The following is a 19,016-nucleotide window of genomic DNA, read 5'->3' as shown; positions in this document are numbered from 1 at the left end:
GGCTCTCTCACTGAAGCAAGGCAGTCAACTGTGAGCAAGAGACTGCGACATTACCCTTCAAAACCCACAGGTGGAACGGAGAGAAATGAACTCACAAGCTGCTTGTACACGGCCTCCTTTTTCTTTGCCTCTTCAGCAGACTGCCTAATCTTCTCGTGAATACCTTTAATCTCCACAAGTTTCCGTGAGGATTCCAGCTGTTGGGTGAAAGGAATGATTTCGGAGCAAAGGTAAATATGAAGATATTCACTGCAAGGCGGCGGCCAGCGAGCACAAAGCGCTTCATTCTAAGGAGTCGTGTACATGTAAATCCCACTTGTACACGAGCAACCGAGGTGTCGGCTGCATTTCGAAGGCTCTCCTGCTGCGGCCCATCCGCCGGCGCAGGGCCGGGTTCATTTCCCAGTTACAGGCCACGATCTGTAAAGTTACCTCGTGATTGTCGACGACCTCTTTCAGCCGGCGATGCTCCTCAATGAGGGGGACTCGATGCTTCTCCCACTGATTAGCCAGGTTTACGATTCGCTGAGCGCTGCTTTCTATAACTCCCTGATGAAAAACAGCAACAGCTTAAGGGAGTTCCTAGCCGTCCTTGCTATCCACTGGTTACTCTTTAATACACCAAGTTTTACGGCAAATACGTTTTCCGCCACAGACCAAGAGTGGATTATTCTCCGCATCATCTATAATCTATACCACACATCAAATATTCACAGGCAGCGCTACAGAGATAATGAAAAACTACTTCCACTCATTCTAACAAACGCACGAAGAATGTGAAGAGTATCACAAGTCTGAATGATTCACCGTGGGGTCAGATGGTCGTGGGTTCAAGCACCACTACATGACGCGAGACCCTAGTGGCTGACACTCAGGGGCGGGTACCGAGGGAGCGCCGCACTGCCGGAGGGGGGCGGGGTACCGAGGGGAGCGCCGCACTGCCGGAGGGGGGCGGGTACCGAGGGAGCGCCGCACTGCCGGAGGGGGGCGGTACCGAGGGAGCGCCGCACTGCCGGAGGGGGCGGGTACCGAGGGAGCGCCGCACTGCCGGAGGGGGCGGTACCGAGGGAGCGCCGCACTGCCGGAGGGGGGCGGTACCGAGGGGAGCGCCGCACTGCCGGAGGGGGCGGGTACCGAGGGGGCGCTCACCTGTCTCCTTTCTCAGTTGGACATAAAGTCAGGAGCCCAATCACCGGCACAGTACCGGGGCCGTGCTGAGGGAGCGCCGCATTGTCGGAGCGGCAGTGTTGAGGGAGCGCGGCAGTGTTGAGGGAGCGCTGCGCTGTCGGAGGGGCAGTGCTGAGTCCGGTCCAACAGCCATTCCTCAAATACCACTCTTTCCCTTAAGTGCATCCTTCCACTCCTTGTTTCAGCTCCCAGCATGCAATATTTCACGTCTCCATATTAAATTGCATCTGCCACCTGTCTGCCCATCTCACTAACCCGACACTCCAACCATCTCACTAACCCGATGCTCTAAATCTAATCTGATGCTCTTGGTCTTTCACAGTCCACCTGTTGGCCAATTTTATCAGCTTATATTAATTTACTGCTCCTGATGCACAGTCCAAATCATCTGTATGTCTGGAGAATGAAAGCGGCACAAGCACTGACCCCTGGGGGGGTCAAGCTGCTCCAGTCCCAGCACTGACCCCTGGGGGGGGGGGGGGGGGGGGGGTCACGCTCCTCCAGTCCCCAGCACCGACCCCTGGGGGGGGGGGGGGTCACGCTCCTCCAGTCCCCAGCACTGACCCCTGGGGGGTCACGCTCCTCCGGTCCCCAGCACCGACCCTGGGGGGGGGGGGGGGGGGGGGGGTCACGCTCCTCCAGTCCCCAGCACTGACCCCTGGGGGGGCACGCTCCTCCAGTCCCCAGCACTGACCCCTGGGGGGTCACGCTCCTCCAGTCCCCAGCACTGACCCCTGGGGGGTCACGCTCCTCCAGTCCCCAGCACTGACCCCTGGGGGGTCACGCTCCTCCAGTCCCCAGCACTGACCCCTGGGGGGTCACGCTCCTCCAGTCCCCAGCACTGACCCCTGGGGGGTCACGCTCCTCCAGTCCCCAGCACTGACCCCTGGGGGGTCACGCTCCTCCAGTCCCCAGCACTGACCCCTGGGGGGTCACGCTCCTCCAGTCCCCAGCACTGACCCCTTGGGGGGTCACGCTCCTCCAGTCCCCAGCACTGACCCCTGGGGGGTCACGCTCCTCCAGTCCCCAGCACTGACCCCTGGGGGGTCACGCTCCTCCAGTCCCCAGCACTGACCCCTGGGGGGTCACGCTCCTCCAGTCCCCAGCACTGACCCCTGGGGGGTCACGCTCCTCCAGTCCCCAGCACTGACCCCTGGGGGGTCACGCTCCAGCAACACCCATTAACTACCGCATGGTTTCCCGTCCAGCCAGCTATGTATCGAGCTGCTCTGTTGCTGCTCACATCAAACGCCTGGTCAGTGATGCAGAAAGACAGATGTACTGAAAATACAAGCAGATCAATGAGAGAGAGCAGGGCTGATACTACCCAATGGTCTTATTGTGGCCCTCGCACAACAATCGCAACCCCTGCAAATATTGCTTCCACGGCTCATGTAAAAGCTCACCTGTAATTTCACCAAGTTATTCTCCGCGTCTGGAAGCAGCTCCAACGTCCTCCTTTTAACTTGAATCAGCTCTTCCTTCTCCGTAATCGTCAACTCCGCAAGCCCAACCTCCCCTCCGACCTTCAATAAACAACCACAATACGTCAGTGTAACACTGTACACCCCGCTGACCCCACACCCCCCCATGACTAATACACCATCCACTGTACACCCTCGCTGACCCATACACGATCCCGATACACCCCCCGACCCCACACCACCCCTGACCCCACACCACCCCTGCTGACCCCACACCACCCCTGCTGACCCCACACCACCCCTATACACTCCCACATTGACCTATAGGTCCATAACCTGACCACTGCCTGCTGGTACGGATCCACAACCTGACCACTGCCTGCTGGTACAGATTCTGATCCTACTGGGAGAGATGCACATTTCACCGTGGATTTCCACTTAAATCATGTGCCACTACCTGAGTGATGTTGACCATCGAATGCTTCACGTCCTCGGTCACCTCCTCAAATCTCACGGTTAACTGGTCCAGCTGTTGCTGAAATGACCTCACTTCTTGTTCCTGCTGAGCTTGAATATCCTGCAAACAATGCAAAGAATGTTACATTAACCATCCATTTTATCCCGCTTTGAATGTACGGTAACCTCCATGTAGATAGGAACAGGAGGAGGCCGTTCAGCCCCTCGAGCCTGTTACATTAGGAACAGGAGGAGACCATTCAGCCCCTCGAGCCTGTTACATTAGGAACAGGAGGAGACCATTCAGCCCCTCGAGCCTGTTACATTAGGAACAGAAGGAGGCCGTTCAGCCCCTCGAGCCTGTTACATTAGGAACAGGAGGAGGCCGTTCAGCCCCTCGAGCCTGTTACATTAGGAACAGGAGGAGGCCGTTCAGCCCCTCGAGCCTGTTACATTAGGAACAGGAGGAGGCCGTTCAGCCCCCTCGAGCCTGTTACATTAGGAACAGGAGGAGGCCGTTCAGCCCCCTCGAGCCTGTTACATTAGGAACAGGAGGAGGCCGTTCAGCCCCCTCGAGCCTGTTACATTAGGAACAGGAGGAGGCCGTTCAGCCCCTCGAGCCTGTTACATTAGGAACAGGAGGAGGCCGTTCAGCCCCTCGAGCCTGTTACATTAGGAACAGGAGGAGGCCGTTCAGCCCCTCGAGCCTGTTACATTAGGAACAGGAGGAGGCCGTTCAGCCCCTCGAGCCTGTTACATTAGGAACAGGAGGAGGCCGTTCAGCCCCTCGAGCCTGTTACATTAGGAACAGGAGGAGGCCGTTCAGCCCCTCGAGCCTGTTACACAGGAACAGGAGGAGGCCGTTCAGCCCCTCGAGCCTGTTACACAGGAACAGGAGGAGGCCGTTCAGCCCCTCGAGCCTGTTACACAGGAACAGGAGGAGGCCGTTCAGCCCCTCGAGCCTGTTACACAGGAACAGGAGGAGGCCATTCAGCCCCTCGAGCCTGTTACATTAGGAACAGGAGGAGGCCGTTCAGCCCCTCGAGCCTGTTACACAGGAACAGGAGGAGGCCATTCAGCCCCCTCGAGCCTGTTACATTAGGAACAGGAGGAGGCCGTTCAGCCCCTCGAGCCTGTTACATTAGGAACAGGAGGAGGCCGTTCAGCCCATCGAGCCTGTTACACAGGAACAGGAGGAGGCCGTTCAGCCCCTCGAGCCTGTTACACAGGAACAGGAGGAGGCCGTTCAGCCCCTCGAGCCTGTTACATTAGGAACAGGAGGAGGCCATTCAGCCCCTCGAGCCTGTTACATTAGGAACAGGAGGAGGCCGTTCAGCCCCTCGAGCCTGTTACATTAGGAACAGGAGGAGGCCGTTCAGCCCCTCGAGCCTGTTACATTAGAAACAGGAGGAGGCCGTTCAGCCCCCTCGAGCCTGTTACATTAGGAACAGGAGGAGGCCGTTCAGCCCGCTCCAACATTCAATTAGAAAACGGCTGATCTGTACCTCATCGCCATTTGCTCCATATCCCTCGATACCCTTACCTAACAAAAATAAATCAAAAGACGAAACACTGCGGATATTGGAAATCTGGAATATAAAAAGTAAATGCTGGAAATACTCAGCTGGCCAGTGCAGCATCCATCAAACTCAGGTCTTGAAAATTTCCAATTGACCCGCAGCATCCAGTCTTACGGGAGTGTGTTCCGGATTTGGAAGAGGAAAAGTGCTTCCTGATTTCACTCCTGAACAGCCTCGCTCTAATGTTAAGGTTATTCCTGCCCCGGGTTATCCCACCAGAGGAGTGAATCGAATTGGCTGAAGACTAGCTTGTGGTGGTGGGGATCTCAGGAGGCCGATATGGATCATCCACACAGCACTTCTGGCTGAAGATGATTGCAAACCCTTCAGCCTTGTCTTTTGCACTCACGTGCTGGGCTCCACCATCATTGAGGATGGGCATATTCATGGAGCCTCCTCCTCCCGTTAGTTGTTTAATGGTCCACCACCATTCACTACTGGATGTGGCAGGTTGGCAGAGCTTTGATCTGATCCGTTGATTGTGGGATCGCTTAGCCCTGTCTATAGCATGTTGCTTCCGCTGTTTAGCATGTAGTCCTGTGTCGCAGCTTCCCCAGGTTGGCACCGCATTTTTAGGTACGCCTGGTGCTGCTCCCGGCATGCTCTTCAACACTCCTTATTGAACCAGGGTTGGTCCCCTGGCTTGATGGTAATGGTAGAGTGAGGGATATGCCAGGCCATGAGGTTACAGATTGTGGTGGAATACAATTCTGCTGCTGCTGATGGCCCACAGCGCCTCATGGATGCCCAATTTTGAGCTGCTAAATCTGTTCTGAATCTATCCCATTTAGCACGGTGGTAGTGCCACACAACACAACGGAGGGTATCCTCAGTGTGAAGACAGGACTTCGTTTCCACAATGACTGTGCGCTGGTCACTGCTACCAATGCTGTCATGGATAGATGCATCTGAGACATGTACACTGGTGAGGACGAGGTCAAGTAGGTTTTTCCCTCATGTTGGTTCTCTCACCACCTGTCGCAGGCCCAGGACTCGGCCAACTCAGTCAGTAGTGGTGCTACCGAGCCACTCTTAGTGTCCTCTGGTTACCGACCCTCCTGCCACTGGAAACAGTTTCTCCTTATTTACTCCATCAAAACCCTTCATGATTTTGAAGACCTCTATTAAATCTCCTCTTAACCTTCTCTGCTCTAAGGAGAACAACCCCAGCTTCTCCAGTCCCTCCACATCACTGAAGTCCCTCATCCCTGGTACCATTCTGGTCAATCTCCCCTTAACCTTCTCTGCTCTAAGGAGAACAACCCCAGCTTCTCCAGTCTCTCCACATCACTGAAGCCCCTCATCCCTGGTACCATTCTGGTCAATCTCCCCTTAACCTTCTCTGCTCCAAGGAGAACAATCCCAGCTTCTCCAGTCTCTCCACATCACTGAAGTCCCTCATCCCTGGTACCATTCTGGTCAATCTCCCCTTAACCTTCTCTGCTCTAAGGAGAACAACCCCAGCTTCTCCAGTCTCTCCACATCACTGAAGTCCCTCATCCCTGGTACCATTCTGGTCAATCTCCCCTTAACCTTCTCTGCTCTAAGGAGAACAATCCCAGCTTCTCCAGTCTCTCCACATCACTGAAGCCCCTCATCCCTGGTACCATTCTGGTCAATCTCCCCTTAACCTTCTCTGCTCTAAGGAGAACAACCCCAGCTTCTCCAGTCTCTCCACATCACTGAAGCCCCTCATCCCTGGTACCATTCTGGTCAATCTCCCCTTAACCTTCTCTGCTCTAAGGAGAACAATCCCAGCTTCTCCAGTCTCTCCACGTCACTGAAGTCCCTCATCCCCGGCACCATTCTGGTCAATCTCCTCTGCACCCTCTCCAAGGCCTTGACATCCTTCCTAAAGTGCGGGGCCCAGAATTGGACACAATACTCCAGCCGAGGCCGAACCAGTGTTTTAAGGTTTCGCAGTAACTTCCTGGCCTGTGTACTCTATGCCTCTATTAATAAAGACCAGGGTCCCAGATGCTTTAACAGTTTCTTAACTTGTCCTGTCACCAATGATTTGTGTACGTACCCCCCCCCCCCCGATGTCTCTGTTCCTGCTCCCCTTTAAAATTATATCATTTTGTTTATATTGCCTCTCCTCATTCTTCTGATCAAAATGAATTACTTCACACTTCTCTGCCATGTGTCTGCACATTTCACCAGACTGTCTCTGTCCTCCTGAAGTCGGGGACATTTGATTAGATTGGGGAGGAGGGTTTATTAGATTCAGGCACTCGCACAGCGTGATCAGAGGTGCACTGGCTGTACTGGCACAAACTGCAGTTTACTGCCACTTACCTCTTCAGATTCCCGTGCGGACGACAATGTGCTGCCAGCGACCTCCATCTGACGGACGATCTGCTCAGCCTCCTGTGAAAAAACAAACAGAGGACAAAGTGAGTGCAGGCCAGCTGTTCCAACCCGCCAGCTCCAGAGCAGGCCCTGTTCGAGTGATCGACAATTCTCCCTTCCTGCCTCGCGGGACAGGCAGCAATTATTCTATAAAAATCAGTGTGAGGGACAGCTGATGGTCAGAGCAGCATAGGGTCTACACACAGCAGAGGTGTCAGGGTGTGATATCAGGTCACTGACTGCAGGTTTGATGCCGAATCTCTGTGAACCAGAACCTACTAGGTCGTTGCAGAAAATCTAGTGATCACCGCGCACGCACCCCCCCAGTGCCCCGCGCGCGCGCACCCCCCCCAGTGCCCCGCGCACCCCCCCCCAGTGCCCCGCGCGCACCCCCCCACTGCCCCGCGCGCACCCCCCCAGTGCCCCGCGCGCACCCCCCCACTGCCCCGCGCGCACCCCCCCCAGTGCCCCGCGCGCACCCCCCCAGTGCCCCGCGCGCACCCCCCCCAGTGCCCCGCGCACCCCCCCCCCCGCCCCGCGCACCCCCCCCCACCCCCCGTGCCCCGCGCACCCCCCCGCAGTGCCCCGCGCACGCGCACCCTCCCCCCAGTGCCCCGCGCACGCGCACCCTCCCCCCAGTGCCCCGCGCACGCGCACCCCCCCCAGTGCCCCGCGCACGCGCACCCCCCCCAGTGCCCCGCGCACGCGCACCCCCCCAGTGCCCCGCGCACGCGCACCCTCCCCCCAGTGCCCCGCGCACGCGCACCCTCCCCCCAGTGCCCCACGCACGCGCACCCCCCCAGTGCCCCGCGCACGCGCACCCCCCCCAGTGCCCCGCGCACGCGCACCCCCCCAGTGCCCCGCGCACGCGCCCCCCCCCCAGTGCCCCGCGCACGCGCACCCCCCCCAGTGCCCCGCGCACGCGCACCCCCCCCCAGTGCCCCGCGCACGCGCACCCCCCCCCCAGTGCCCCGCGCAGTGCAGTAAGCTTTGAGTGAATCCTATCCCTACCTGTGTGAAGGTGAATTTCTCGGTACGTGTGAAGCGGGACCCTTTGGTGACAGTGTCTGCTGCTCCAGTGCTATAGGATTGAAGTATCTGTGTCAGGTCAGAGGCCGTGGGCTGCGAGCTGTGTGCCCCGGAGCTGTGCTGAGCGCACCGCTGTAAATGCTCCCGAATCCGTCTCTGCAGCCTCTGGCCTTTTCTCGCTTTATATTCCTGAAAAGGGAAAGCAAAAAGATTTTGAAACAAGGGAGAGTCTGCATGCAGGAACAACCCATAGTGGCTAAATAATACCAGGGTAGAGCTGCGAGGGAAACTGTACCCCAAGTTAGAGAGAAAGTAAAGCAACATTGGAGGCAGACGGAGTGGGAGAGGAGATTGAAGCAATGAAGGAGCAGACTGCGGAGGTGCTGTTCGTCACCACCTGTTACATGAATAATACTGGTTCAGATCCAACACAATCTTAGATAGACTAAGTGAGGGGGTAGGAAGGTGGCAGATGGAGTATAATGTAGGGAAATGTGAGGTTATTCACTTTGGTAGGAAGAATAGAAAAACAGAATATTTTTTTAAATGGTTAGAAACTTTCAAATGTTGGTGTTCAGAGAGATGTGTGTGTCCTCGTGCAAGAAACACAGAAAGCGAACATGCAGGTACAGCAAACAATAAGGAAGGTGAATGGCACGTTGGCCTTTATTGCAAGGGAGTTGGAGTATAAGAGTGAGGAAGTCTTGCTACAATTGTACAGGGTCTTGGTGAGACCACACCTGGAGTACTGGGCACAGTTCTGGTCTCCTTATCTAAGGAAGGATATACTTGTCTTGGAGGCGGTGTAACGAAGGTTCACTAGATTGATTCCTGGGATGGGGGGATTGTCCTATGATGAGAGATTGAGTAGATTGGGCCGATACTCTCTGGAGTTTAGAAGAATGAGAGGTGATCTCATTGAAACATACAAGATTCTGAGAGGTTGTTCCCCCCTGGCTGGAGAGTCTAGAACCAGGGGTCACAGTCTCAGGATAAGGGGTCGGCCATTGAGGACTGAGATGAGGAGGAATTTCTTCACTCAGAGGGCGGTGAATCTTTGGAATTCTCTGCCCCAGAGGGCTGTGGAGGCTCAGTCGTTGAGTCTATTCAAGGCTGAGATCGAGAGATTTTTGGACTCTAGGGGAATCAAGGGATATGGAGATTGGGCGGGAAAGCGGAGTGGAGGTTGATGATCTTATTGAATGGCGGAGCAGGCTCCAGGGGCTGTATGGCCGACTCCAGCTCCTTTACCTTTAATGTTGTGGTAAACGGTAAAAGCCTGATGAGAAGTGGAACCAGCATTAAAGAAGGCAGAGAGAGAGATCTGGGTGTTCTAGTGCATACATCTCGACAGACACAAGAGCAATGATCTGAAGCGATACCTGGAGCGAACAGGGTGTTGGGGTGCATCTATAGGACAATTGATTAGAAGACGAGTCATACTACTTGTACAAGGCCTTGGTCGGACCTCACTTCGAATACTGTGTCCAGTTTTGATCTCCTCACATGGTGGGTGATATTGAGGCTTTGGAGAGGGTGCAGAGGATGGCCACTAGACTAATTCCCAGTATCAAGCCTCAGTTATCAAGATAGGCTAAGAGTTGGGACTCTACACTTCAGAGAAGCACAGACTTAGGTGATCTGATTGATAAGATAATGAAGGGAATAGACTGTCTTCGAGGCAACGGTTGATCCAATTAAATAGGTTAGGAAGGACTAGGGGTCACAATTTTAAGTTGTGCTAGGCCAGATCTAGGTTAGATGTCAGGTGATTCTTTCCCTAGAGAATAGTGGGCCTCTGGAACAGGCTGTCTGCTCGTGTGGTGGACACGGATTCACTGAATTCCTTCAAGCGAGAGTCGGACCGGTTTCTGGCTGGGGTGGTGATGACCTCTTGCAGAAGGTGGGCACTGCAGGGAATTCAGGGCCAGAACGATCGATCTCCTGGACTAGTTTCCATCGCCTCGATGGGTCGGAGAGGAATTTCCCAGATATTTTTTCTCCCAAATTGGCCTGGGGTTTTTAAAACAAAAATGTTGCCTCTCCCAGATCACATGGTTTCGGGTGGGGCGTGTATATGTTGTGTTACACAAGGTATCGCAATCGTGCGAGACAGGCTGGATGGACCAGAGGGTCTTTTCCGGTCCGTCATTGTTCGTACGCCACTCAGACCGCAAACCCAGACAACGTGTTTCCTGATGCTCAACTCGACTTCATCCGACTCCAACTCCCTCCCGCCCACTCTTCAAAACATCTCCATTGAATTTTGTTGTAAAGGGTGAAACGCCTACACTTGTCCGGGATTTCCAGCTAGCTTGACGAGCGGTGGACACATACCTCTGGAGAAAGGCGAGACACCAGGCCCTGGCTGTTCCACTCCACCTCCCACTCCTGAACAGCACTCAGGTCAGACACAGACCGCTCCAGCAGGGACGCAGCAATGAAGGAGTGGTGGCAGGGCTGGGCAGTGACGGACGGGAGGTACAGATCGTAATACTCCTTCACTTCTACAGAATAAGAGACAAATGCAATCTGCCGTCAGCTCAGAGAATTTGATGGGGAGATGAAACAATTAACAGCACATCACACAATCACAGCTGCAACATGCAGTTAATGGCAGCACTGAGAGTAGGCGAAATCTCAGTGACACGGGCTCCCCCAACCAGGGCAAGTCTCCGCTCTGCCAGGAATGCTGCTCACCCTGCCCTGGACCCAGGAGCACATTAGGAGTAGACAGTGGCAACTGGCACACGACCCGGGAAAATTCTGCAGCTTAGGTATGAACCCAAGATAAAGCTACAAATCATTCCGAATATATGCAAACACCACAGGAGATAGTGAATATAAACCGCCTCCCATATATAAACCGCACCCTATAAACTGCCCCCATATATAAACCGCCCCCCATATATAAACCACACCCCATAAATAAACCGCGCCCCATAAACCGCCCCATATATAAACCGCACCCTATAAACTGCCCCATATATAAACCGCACCCTATAAACTGCCCCATATATAAACCACACCCCATAAACTGCCCCCATATATAAACCGCGCCCCATAAACTGCCCCCATATATAAACCGCACCCCATAAACTGCCCCCATATATAAACCGCACCCCATAAATAAACCGCGCCCCATAAACTGCCCCCATATATAAACCGCCCCCCCTATATAAACCACACCCCATAAACTGCCCCCATATATAAACCGCGCCCCATAAACCGCCCCCATAAACCGCCCCATATATAAACCACACCCCATAAACTGCCCCCATATATAAACCACACCCCATAAACTGCCCCCATATATAAACCGCGCCCCATAAACTGCCCCCATATATAAACCGCGCCCCATAAACTGCCCCCATATATAAACCGCACCCCATAAATAAACCGCGCCCCATAAACTGCCCCCATATATAAACCGCCCCCCCTATATAAACCACACCCCATAAACTGCCCCAATAAAAAACTGCATCCCATAAACTGCCCCGTATATAAACTGTACCCCATAAACTGCCCCAGATATAAACCGCACCCTATAAACTGCCCCAATATATAAACCGCACCCCATAAACTGCCCCCATAAATAAACCGCGCCCCATAAACCCATATAAACCGCACCCCATAAACTGCCCCCATATATAAACCGCGCCCCATAAACCCATATAAACCGCACCCCATAAACTGCCCCCATATATAAACCGCGCCCCATAAACTGCCCCAATATATAAACCGCACCCCATAAACTGCCCCATATAAACCGCGCCCCATAAACTGCCCCAATATATAAACCGCACCCCATAAACTGCCCCAATATATAAACCGCACCCCATAAACTGCCCCATATAAACCGCGCCCCATAAACTGCCCCAATATATAAACCGCACCCCATAAACTGCCCCAATATATAAACCGCGCCCCATAAACTGCCCCATATAAACCGCGCCCCATAAACTGCCCCAATATATAAACCGCACCCCATAAACTGCCCCATATATAAACTGCGCCCCATAAACTGCCCCAATATATAAACCGCACCCCATAAACTGCCCCAATATATAAACCGCGCCCCATAAACTGCCCCAATATATAAACCGCACCCCATAAACTGCCCCATATAAACCGCGCCCCATAAACTGCCCCAATATATAAACCGCACCCCATAAACTGCCCCAATATATAAACCGCACCCCATAAACTGCCCCATATAAACCGCGCCCCATAAACTGCCCCAATATATAAACCGCGCCCCATAAACTGCCCCATATAAACCGCGCCCCATAAACTGCCCCTATATAAACCGCACCCCATAAACTGCCCCATATATAAACTGCGCCCCATAAACTGCCCCAATATATAAACCGCACCCCATAAACTGCCCCAATATATAAACCGCGCCCCATAAACTGCCCCAATATATAAACCGCGCCCCATAAACTGCCCCAATATATAAACCGCACCCCATAAACTGCCCCATATAAACCGCACCCCATAAACTGCCCCATATAAACCGCACCCCATAAACTGCCCCAATATATAAACCGCACCCCATAAACTGCCCCCATATATAAACTGCGCCCCATAAACTGCCCCATATATAAACTGCGCCCCATAAACTGCCCCAATATATAAACCGCGCCCCATAAACTGCCCCAATATATAAACTGCGCCCCATAAACTGCCCCAATATAGAAACCGCGCCCCATAAACTGCCCCATATATAAACTGCGCCCCATAAACTGCCCCAATATATAAACCGCACCCCATAAACTGCCCCAATATAGAAACCGCACCCCATAAACTGCCCCAATATAGAAACCGCGCCCCATAAACTGCCCCAATATATAAACTGCACCCCATAAACTGCCATATATAAACTGCACCCCATAAACTGCCCCAATATATAAACCGCACCCCATAAACTGCCCCAATATATAAACCGCGCCCCATAAACTGCCCCAATATATAAACCGCGCCCCATAAACTGCCCCAATATATAAACCGCGCCCCATAAACTGCCCCAATATAGAAACCGCGCCCCATAAACTGCCCCAATATAGAAACCGCGCCCCATAAACTGCCCCAATATAGAAACCGCGCCCCATAAACTGCCCCAATATAGAAACCGCGCCCCATAAACTGCCCCAATATATAAACTGCGCCCCATAAACTGCCCCAATATATAAACTGCACCCCATAAACTGCCCCAATATATAAACTGCACCCCATAAACTGCCCCAATATATAAACTGCACCCCATAAACTGCCCCAATATATAAACTGCACCCCATAAACTGCCCCAATATATAAACTGCACCCCATAAACTGCCCCAATATATAAACTGCACCCCATAAACTGCCCCAATATATAAACTGCACCCCATAAACTGCCCCAATATATAAACTGCACCCCATAAACTGCCCCAATATATAAACCACACCCCATAAACTGCCCCAATATATAAACCACACCCCATAAACTGCCCACTACCGTGCAGTGCTAAAAGAGGAATCTAAACTTCACCAAACTGGCCGTGATGAACATACGCCACCTTTCGGAATTTTCTTTACAGTGGAATAGTTTTCAGGTAAACTGAGAGGCTGACTGCGGAACTTGTGCATCAGACGAGAGCTCTGCAACAGAAGCAAAAGGAGTTTGACAACGCTCGATATTATGGACTGTTTCTTCTGGTACGTTTGGTGACTGGTGTCTTTGGGTACAGAGTGAATGGTCCCTGATTGGGTAGCAATAAAAACAGTTCAGGTGAGTCAGAGAGGAGCGGGCCAGAAAGCCGGCACTAAGCTCATGGTCTACAGAGCAGCAGTGATACCCGCCCTGCTGTATGCCTCAGAGACATGGACCATGTACAGCAGGCACCTCAAAGCACTGGAGAGGTACCACCAATGCTGCCTCCGCAAGATCCTGCAAATCCATTGGCAGGATAGGTGCACCAACGTCAGTGTTCTCGCTCAGGCCAACATCCCCAGCATCGAAGCTCTGACCACGCTCGATCAGCTCCGATGGGCGGGTCACATCGTCCACATGCCCGATACGAGACTCCCGAAGCAAGCGCTCTACTCGGAGCTCCGGCACGGCAAGAGAGCCCCAGGTGGGCAGAGGAAACGCTTCAAGGACACCCTCAAAGCCTCCTTGAAAAAGTGTAACATCCCCAGCGACACCTGGGAATCCCTGGCCCAAGACCGCACAAAGTGGAGGAGAAGCATCCGGGAAGGCGCCGAACACCTCGAGTCTCTTCGCCGGGAGCAAGCGGAAGCCAAGCGCAGGCAGCGCAAGGAGCGCACGTCAACCCAAGCACACCACCCACCCGCCCCTTCAACCACCGTCTGCCCCACCTGTGACAGACACTGTAGGTCCCGCATTGGACTCATCAGTCACCCGAGAACTCATTGTTAGTGTGGAAGCAAGTCATCCTCGGTTCCCAGGGACTGCCGAAAAAAAGCAGAGGCTCAGACCACAATCGTACTTCGATAAGCAAATGTGTGGCAGCGTGGAGGATTCCAGCTTTATGAAGGGAGAGAAGAGGAAATTGGGTAACTACAGTCCAGTTAGGCAAACAACAAATTCTTAGAGTAATTGGAGATAAAATGAGTGAGAGTTCAGAAATGTGTGGGTTACTGGTGCTGGAGGGGGGAACGGTGTTTGTATCGAGAAGGGTTTGAAGTGGTGTATTTAAGGGTCAGAGCTGGGGCCAACTCTGCTCTCTGTAGATTTCAATGTTTTGAATTTGGGTTTAGGGAGTGTGATATCGAAATCTGCTGACAACATAAACGTGGGGGGCTTGGCAAACAGTGTGGGGAAATGTAAAAACATTAGAGGCGATTACATGGAGGTTTGTAAAATTATTAGGGAAAGACTCTTACCTCTGGTTGTGGAGTCAGTGATGAGGAGTCACCAATTTAAAAACTGTTGTCATTAATAGAGTGAGGAAAGAGATTAGGAGACATTTCTTCAGAGAGTTGTTGGAGCATGGAATGCTTACCGTGAGAGAGAGAGAGAGAGAGAGAGAGAGAGAGAGCCCTACATGCAGAATTCTGCCGAAGCATCCTTCGCACCCAAAGAAAAACGCCAACAAATGCATGCAGAGCCGAACTAGGCAGATACCCACTGATAATAAACATCCAAAAACGAGCACTAAACTTCCTAAATCACCTCAAATCTAGCTCCCCAGACACCCTTCATTTCAAAGCCTTTCAGACCCAAGAGCTAAACCCAGAAAAGAGTCCCCTGAGTCAGCTGCTACTGAAACTAAGTACTCAGCCGGACCCTGACCAGCCCCAGACCAACACAGCCGTCCAAACACCAATCCGAGTGAACCAAATCATTAAAAAATGCAAAGAAACCTACCTGGAACATTGGAACAAAATAACCGAAAGCCAAAGCAGATTAGAATGTTACCGGGCCCTAAAAAGAGAATATAAACTGGCAGACTACCTCACGACCATCAGAGACACAAAACAGAGACAGACCCTCACCAGGTACAGACTAAGCGACCACCAACTGGAAATTGAAAAAGGCAGATACAAGAAATCCTGGCAGCCTAGAGAGAATAGAATATGCGATCAATGTCTGGCTGGCGAGGTTGAAACAGAAATGCATTTCCTCCTAAAATGCGAAAAATTCAACACATCAAGAAACATATTATTCAACAAGCTAAGCCAAACAACCCCAGATTTCAAGGAATTGGATGATCTGTCAAAATTGAGATTAGTCCTAGGAGAAGGAGACAGACCATACCTTGGGGCCAAATATGTAACAACATGTCACAACCTGAGGACTGTTTAAAAGTAAGACTGTTTAAAATTAATATTGAACGTACCAAATGAAGTAGAAAGACTGTTTAAAATTAATATTGTTTAAAAGTAATATTGTATGTACCCAACAAATGTCAAATCGATTGACACCTACAGAATGTTGGAAAACTGTACCTTTTTGCTATGTAAGCTTTGGCAATATGGTTCTCTGTAAACTTTCATGCCAATAAAGCATTTGAACTGAACTGAACTGAGAGAGAGAGAGAGAGAGAGAGAGAGAGTGAGAGTGAGAGTGAGAGTGAGAGTGAGAGTGAGAGAGAGAGAGAGAGAGAGAGAGAGAGAGAGAGCGCAGGGCGGTGGGATTGGTCTAGCAAAGAGCTGGCACAAACATGGGCCCAATGGCCTCCCGTGACTGCATTAAACCCTGCGCATGTAGGACCGAATATATCAAACGTTTTCGGAAAGGTTACACCGAGACGCTACACGATCAACACATTGAGCCAGAGCACAACTGCGGACTAAAGTCAGAAAACCAACCTGCAGCCGAAGGAGGGATGGAGTCCGGAGAGAGGCTGGCACCCACGGTATGGCTAGTTGCTGTTTGATCTTGGAAGCAATAGCGCGCTGCAGCACCACGGATTTCCCTGTCACAGGATCACGGGCAGGTTAATGAAATAAAGTGATATAGTGCTTGCAGCCAATTATCTCCCGCCTGCTCTTTCACCCAACCCGTAGCAGCCCAAAAAAAAAACTCATTTTCCTTCCCACCGTTTCCAAACCTGTCCCAAAGCCCCTCCTCCCGCTACGAGTACATCATTTAGGGAGGAATGCGTGCTGCCCATTAACGCACCCTTTCCACTTGCACACATCACAAAATCGCACACTCCCAGCCTGCGGTTAACGGAGAGAAACTGCCGAGGGGGAGGCGTGCAATTTCCCAATGCATTGCTCCAAGAACATCGCTGTGGGGAAACCTCCCCTTACTGTGTCCAAACATTAACAGACCCTTTCCAGTCGAATCCTTCCGTATTTCTCCGATTCCCTGCTGACCATCTGTGCTGCCAGACACCATTCCCCCCCCCGAGAGAGGGGGGCCTCAACAAGTCACTCAAATGTGTTCAAACTGTAGGCATCTTGGCAATAAACGTTCTAAACTGACCCAGGAGAATGAACAAACCCAAATCCCACACAATCCGGCAATGCATTCGACTCCTAAACCAAACCTGCGGGCTGGTGCGCTGAGTCGACACTGTCTCGAGGTAGCTTCTCCACCAGGAACATGAGGAGCCGTCGGATCTCGGGCTCGTTACTGTACAGGAAGGTCTGGTAGCCGATCTCTCCTTCGTATCCCAGGTCCTGAACCCAAGCAGACGGTAATTATCCAGCCGCAGCAGCAAGTGATGATCATTTTACTCAATTCCACATTGGCCGGCAGCAGCCCCACAGCAAAGACAACTGGGACCATGAGCCGGGGGGGGGGGGGGGGGGGTTAGGGTCTGTGGGGGGCAGGTTTAGTCACCAGTAGCAGGAGGTCCCCAGGAGAGGGGGGCCAGGCACCAGGAGAGGGGGGATCTTGAGGGGGTTTGGAGCAGGGGTTCCGGGCGCCTGGAGTCGTGAGGGAGGGGATGCAGGAGTCTGGGAGTCGGGAGAGAGGGGGAGGGGATGCAGGGGTCTGGGGGTCGGGAGGGAGGGGGCAGGGATGCAGGGGCCTCGGAGTCGGGAGGGAGGGGATGCAGGAGTCTGGGGGTCGGGAAAGAGGGGGCGGGGATGGAGGAGATGCAGGGGTCTGAGAGTCGGGGGGGGGGGGGAGGGGATGCAGGGTCTGGGAGTCGGGAGAGAGGGGGGCGGGAATGCAGGGGCCTCGGAGTCGGGGGAGGGGGTGCAGGGAGTCGGGAGCCGTGTCTCGCCCAATAATCAGGATGACCCTCGGTGACTGGTGCTGGGAGTCTGAGCTGAACTTACCTGGCAGGCCTGCGCCAGGCTCATCCCGATCCGGAACCTGGCCGACATTCCCGGTGGAAGCAGGTGACTGAGGCCATTCCCGAGGGAGCCGTCAATGATCCGCAGGCAGCGAACCACCGCCTCCACAATCAGCTCCGTGGAAAACTGCTGGACGCTCTCCACATCCTCAGGGATCTCACTGGGAAAGAAAGAACAGTCAGCACGGAGCACCCAACAGTAAAGGGGGAGGGGGGGGTGGGGTGTGTCTGTTGGGGGGTGTCTAGGGGGAGGTCTGGTGTCTGTTGGGGGGGGGTGTCCAGTGTCTGGGGGAGATTATCTGGGGTCTGGGGAGGATGTCCGGTGTCTCACGGAAGGTGTCCGGTGTCTTTGGGGGGGGGGGGGGGGGGTGTCTGGTGTCTGCGGGGGTGGGGTCTGGTGTCTGTTTGGGGGGGGGGGGGGGGTGTCCGGTATCGGGGGGAGATTATCTGGGGTCTGGGGGGGATGTCCGGTGTCTCACGGAAGGTGTCCGGTGTCTTTGGGGGGGGGGGGGGGTGTCTGGTGTCTGCGGGGGTGGGGTCTGGTGTCTGCGGGGAGGGGGGAGTGTCCGGTGTCTGTGTGGAGCGGGGGGGGGGGGGTGTCTGGGGGGGGGGGGGGGAAAGGAGTGTCCGGTGTCTGGGGGGGGGGGGGGGAAAGAGGGGAAGTGTCCGGTGTCTGGGTGGAGGGGGGGGGGGGTGTCTGGGGTGGGAGTGTCCGGTGTCGGGGGGGGGGGGGGGGGAGGGGAAGTGTCCGGTGTCTGGGTGGAGGGGGGGGGGTGTCTGGGGTGGGAGTGTCCGGTGTCTGGGGGGGGGGGGGGGGGGGAGGGGAAGTGTCCGGTGTCTGGGGGGGGGGGGGGGGGGAGGGAAGTGTCCGGTGTCTGGGTGGAGGGGGGGGGGGGTGTCTGGGGTGGGAGTGTCCGGTGTCTGGGGGGGGGGGGGGGGGGGGAGGGGAAGTGTCCGGTGTCTGGGTGGAGGGGGGGGGGTGTCTGGGGTGGGAGTGTCCGGTGTCTGGGGGGGGGGGGGGGGGGGGAGGGAGGGGAAGTGTCCGGTGTCTGGGTGGCGGGGGTGCTGGTGTCTGGGGGGGGAAGTGTCCGGTGTCTGGCGGGGGGGGGGGGGGCTGGTGTCCGGTGTCTGGGTGGCGGGGGGGGAGGTGTCCGGTGTCTGGGTGGCGGGGGGGGGAGGTGTCCGGTGTCTGGGTGGCGGGGGGGAGGTGTCCGGTGTCTGGGTGG

General features: G+C 54.2%; 1 protein-coding gene across 1 annotated transcript in view; it reads right to left on the bottom strand.

Moving 5' to 3' along the window:
• Nucleotides 1–35: 35 nt before the first annotated feature.
• Nucleotides 36–19,016, bottom strand: part of ccdc22 (CCC complex scaffolding subunit CCDC22) — a 47,781-nt gene continuing 28,800 nt past the window's right edge. The window contains exons 2-12 of the mRNA XM_085978288.1: nucleotides 17,774–17,951; nucleotides 17,035–17,167; nucleotides 16,349–16,455; nucleotides 13,591–13,672; nucleotides 10,367–10,536; nucleotides 8,012–8,218; nucleotides 6,947–7,018; nucleotides 3,070–3,189; nucleotides 2,595–2,714; nucleotides 433–549; nucleotides 36–197 (exon numbers count right to left, since the gene is read on the bottom strand). Of these exons, the coding sequence (XP_085834414.1) occupies nucleotides 51–197; nucleotides 433–549; nucleotides 2,595–2,714; nucleotides 3,070–3,189; nucleotides 6,947–7,018; nucleotides 8,012–8,218; nucleotides 10,367–10,536; nucleotides 13,591–13,672; nucleotides 16,349–16,455; nucleotides 17,035–17,167; nucleotides 17,774–17,951 (1,453 nt within the window). The 3' untranslated portion in view covers nucleotides 36–50. The remainder of the gene's footprint in view (nucleotides 198–432; nucleotides 550–2,594; nucleotides 2,715–3,069; nucleotides 3,190–6,946; nucleotides 7,019–8,011; nucleotides 8,219–10,366; nucleotides 10,537–13,590; nucleotides 13,673–16,348; nucleotides 16,456–17,034; nucleotides 17,168–17,773; nucleotides 17,952–19,016) is intronic.

Source organism: Somniosus microcephalus, unplaced genomic scaffold, assembly GCF_052327205.1.
Source record: "Somniosus microcephalus isolate GS21.2 unplaced genomic scaffold, FLI_Smic_1.0 unresolved_chr7, whole genome shotgun sequence".
In the NCBI taxonomy this organism is placed as follows: domain Eukaryota; kingdom Metazoa; phylum Chordata; class Chondrichthyes; order Squaliformes; family Somniosidae; genus Somniosus; species Somniosus microcephalus.
Note: the sequence above shows the minus strand (reverse complement) of the source record. Positions and strands in the feature narration are given on the sequence as shown.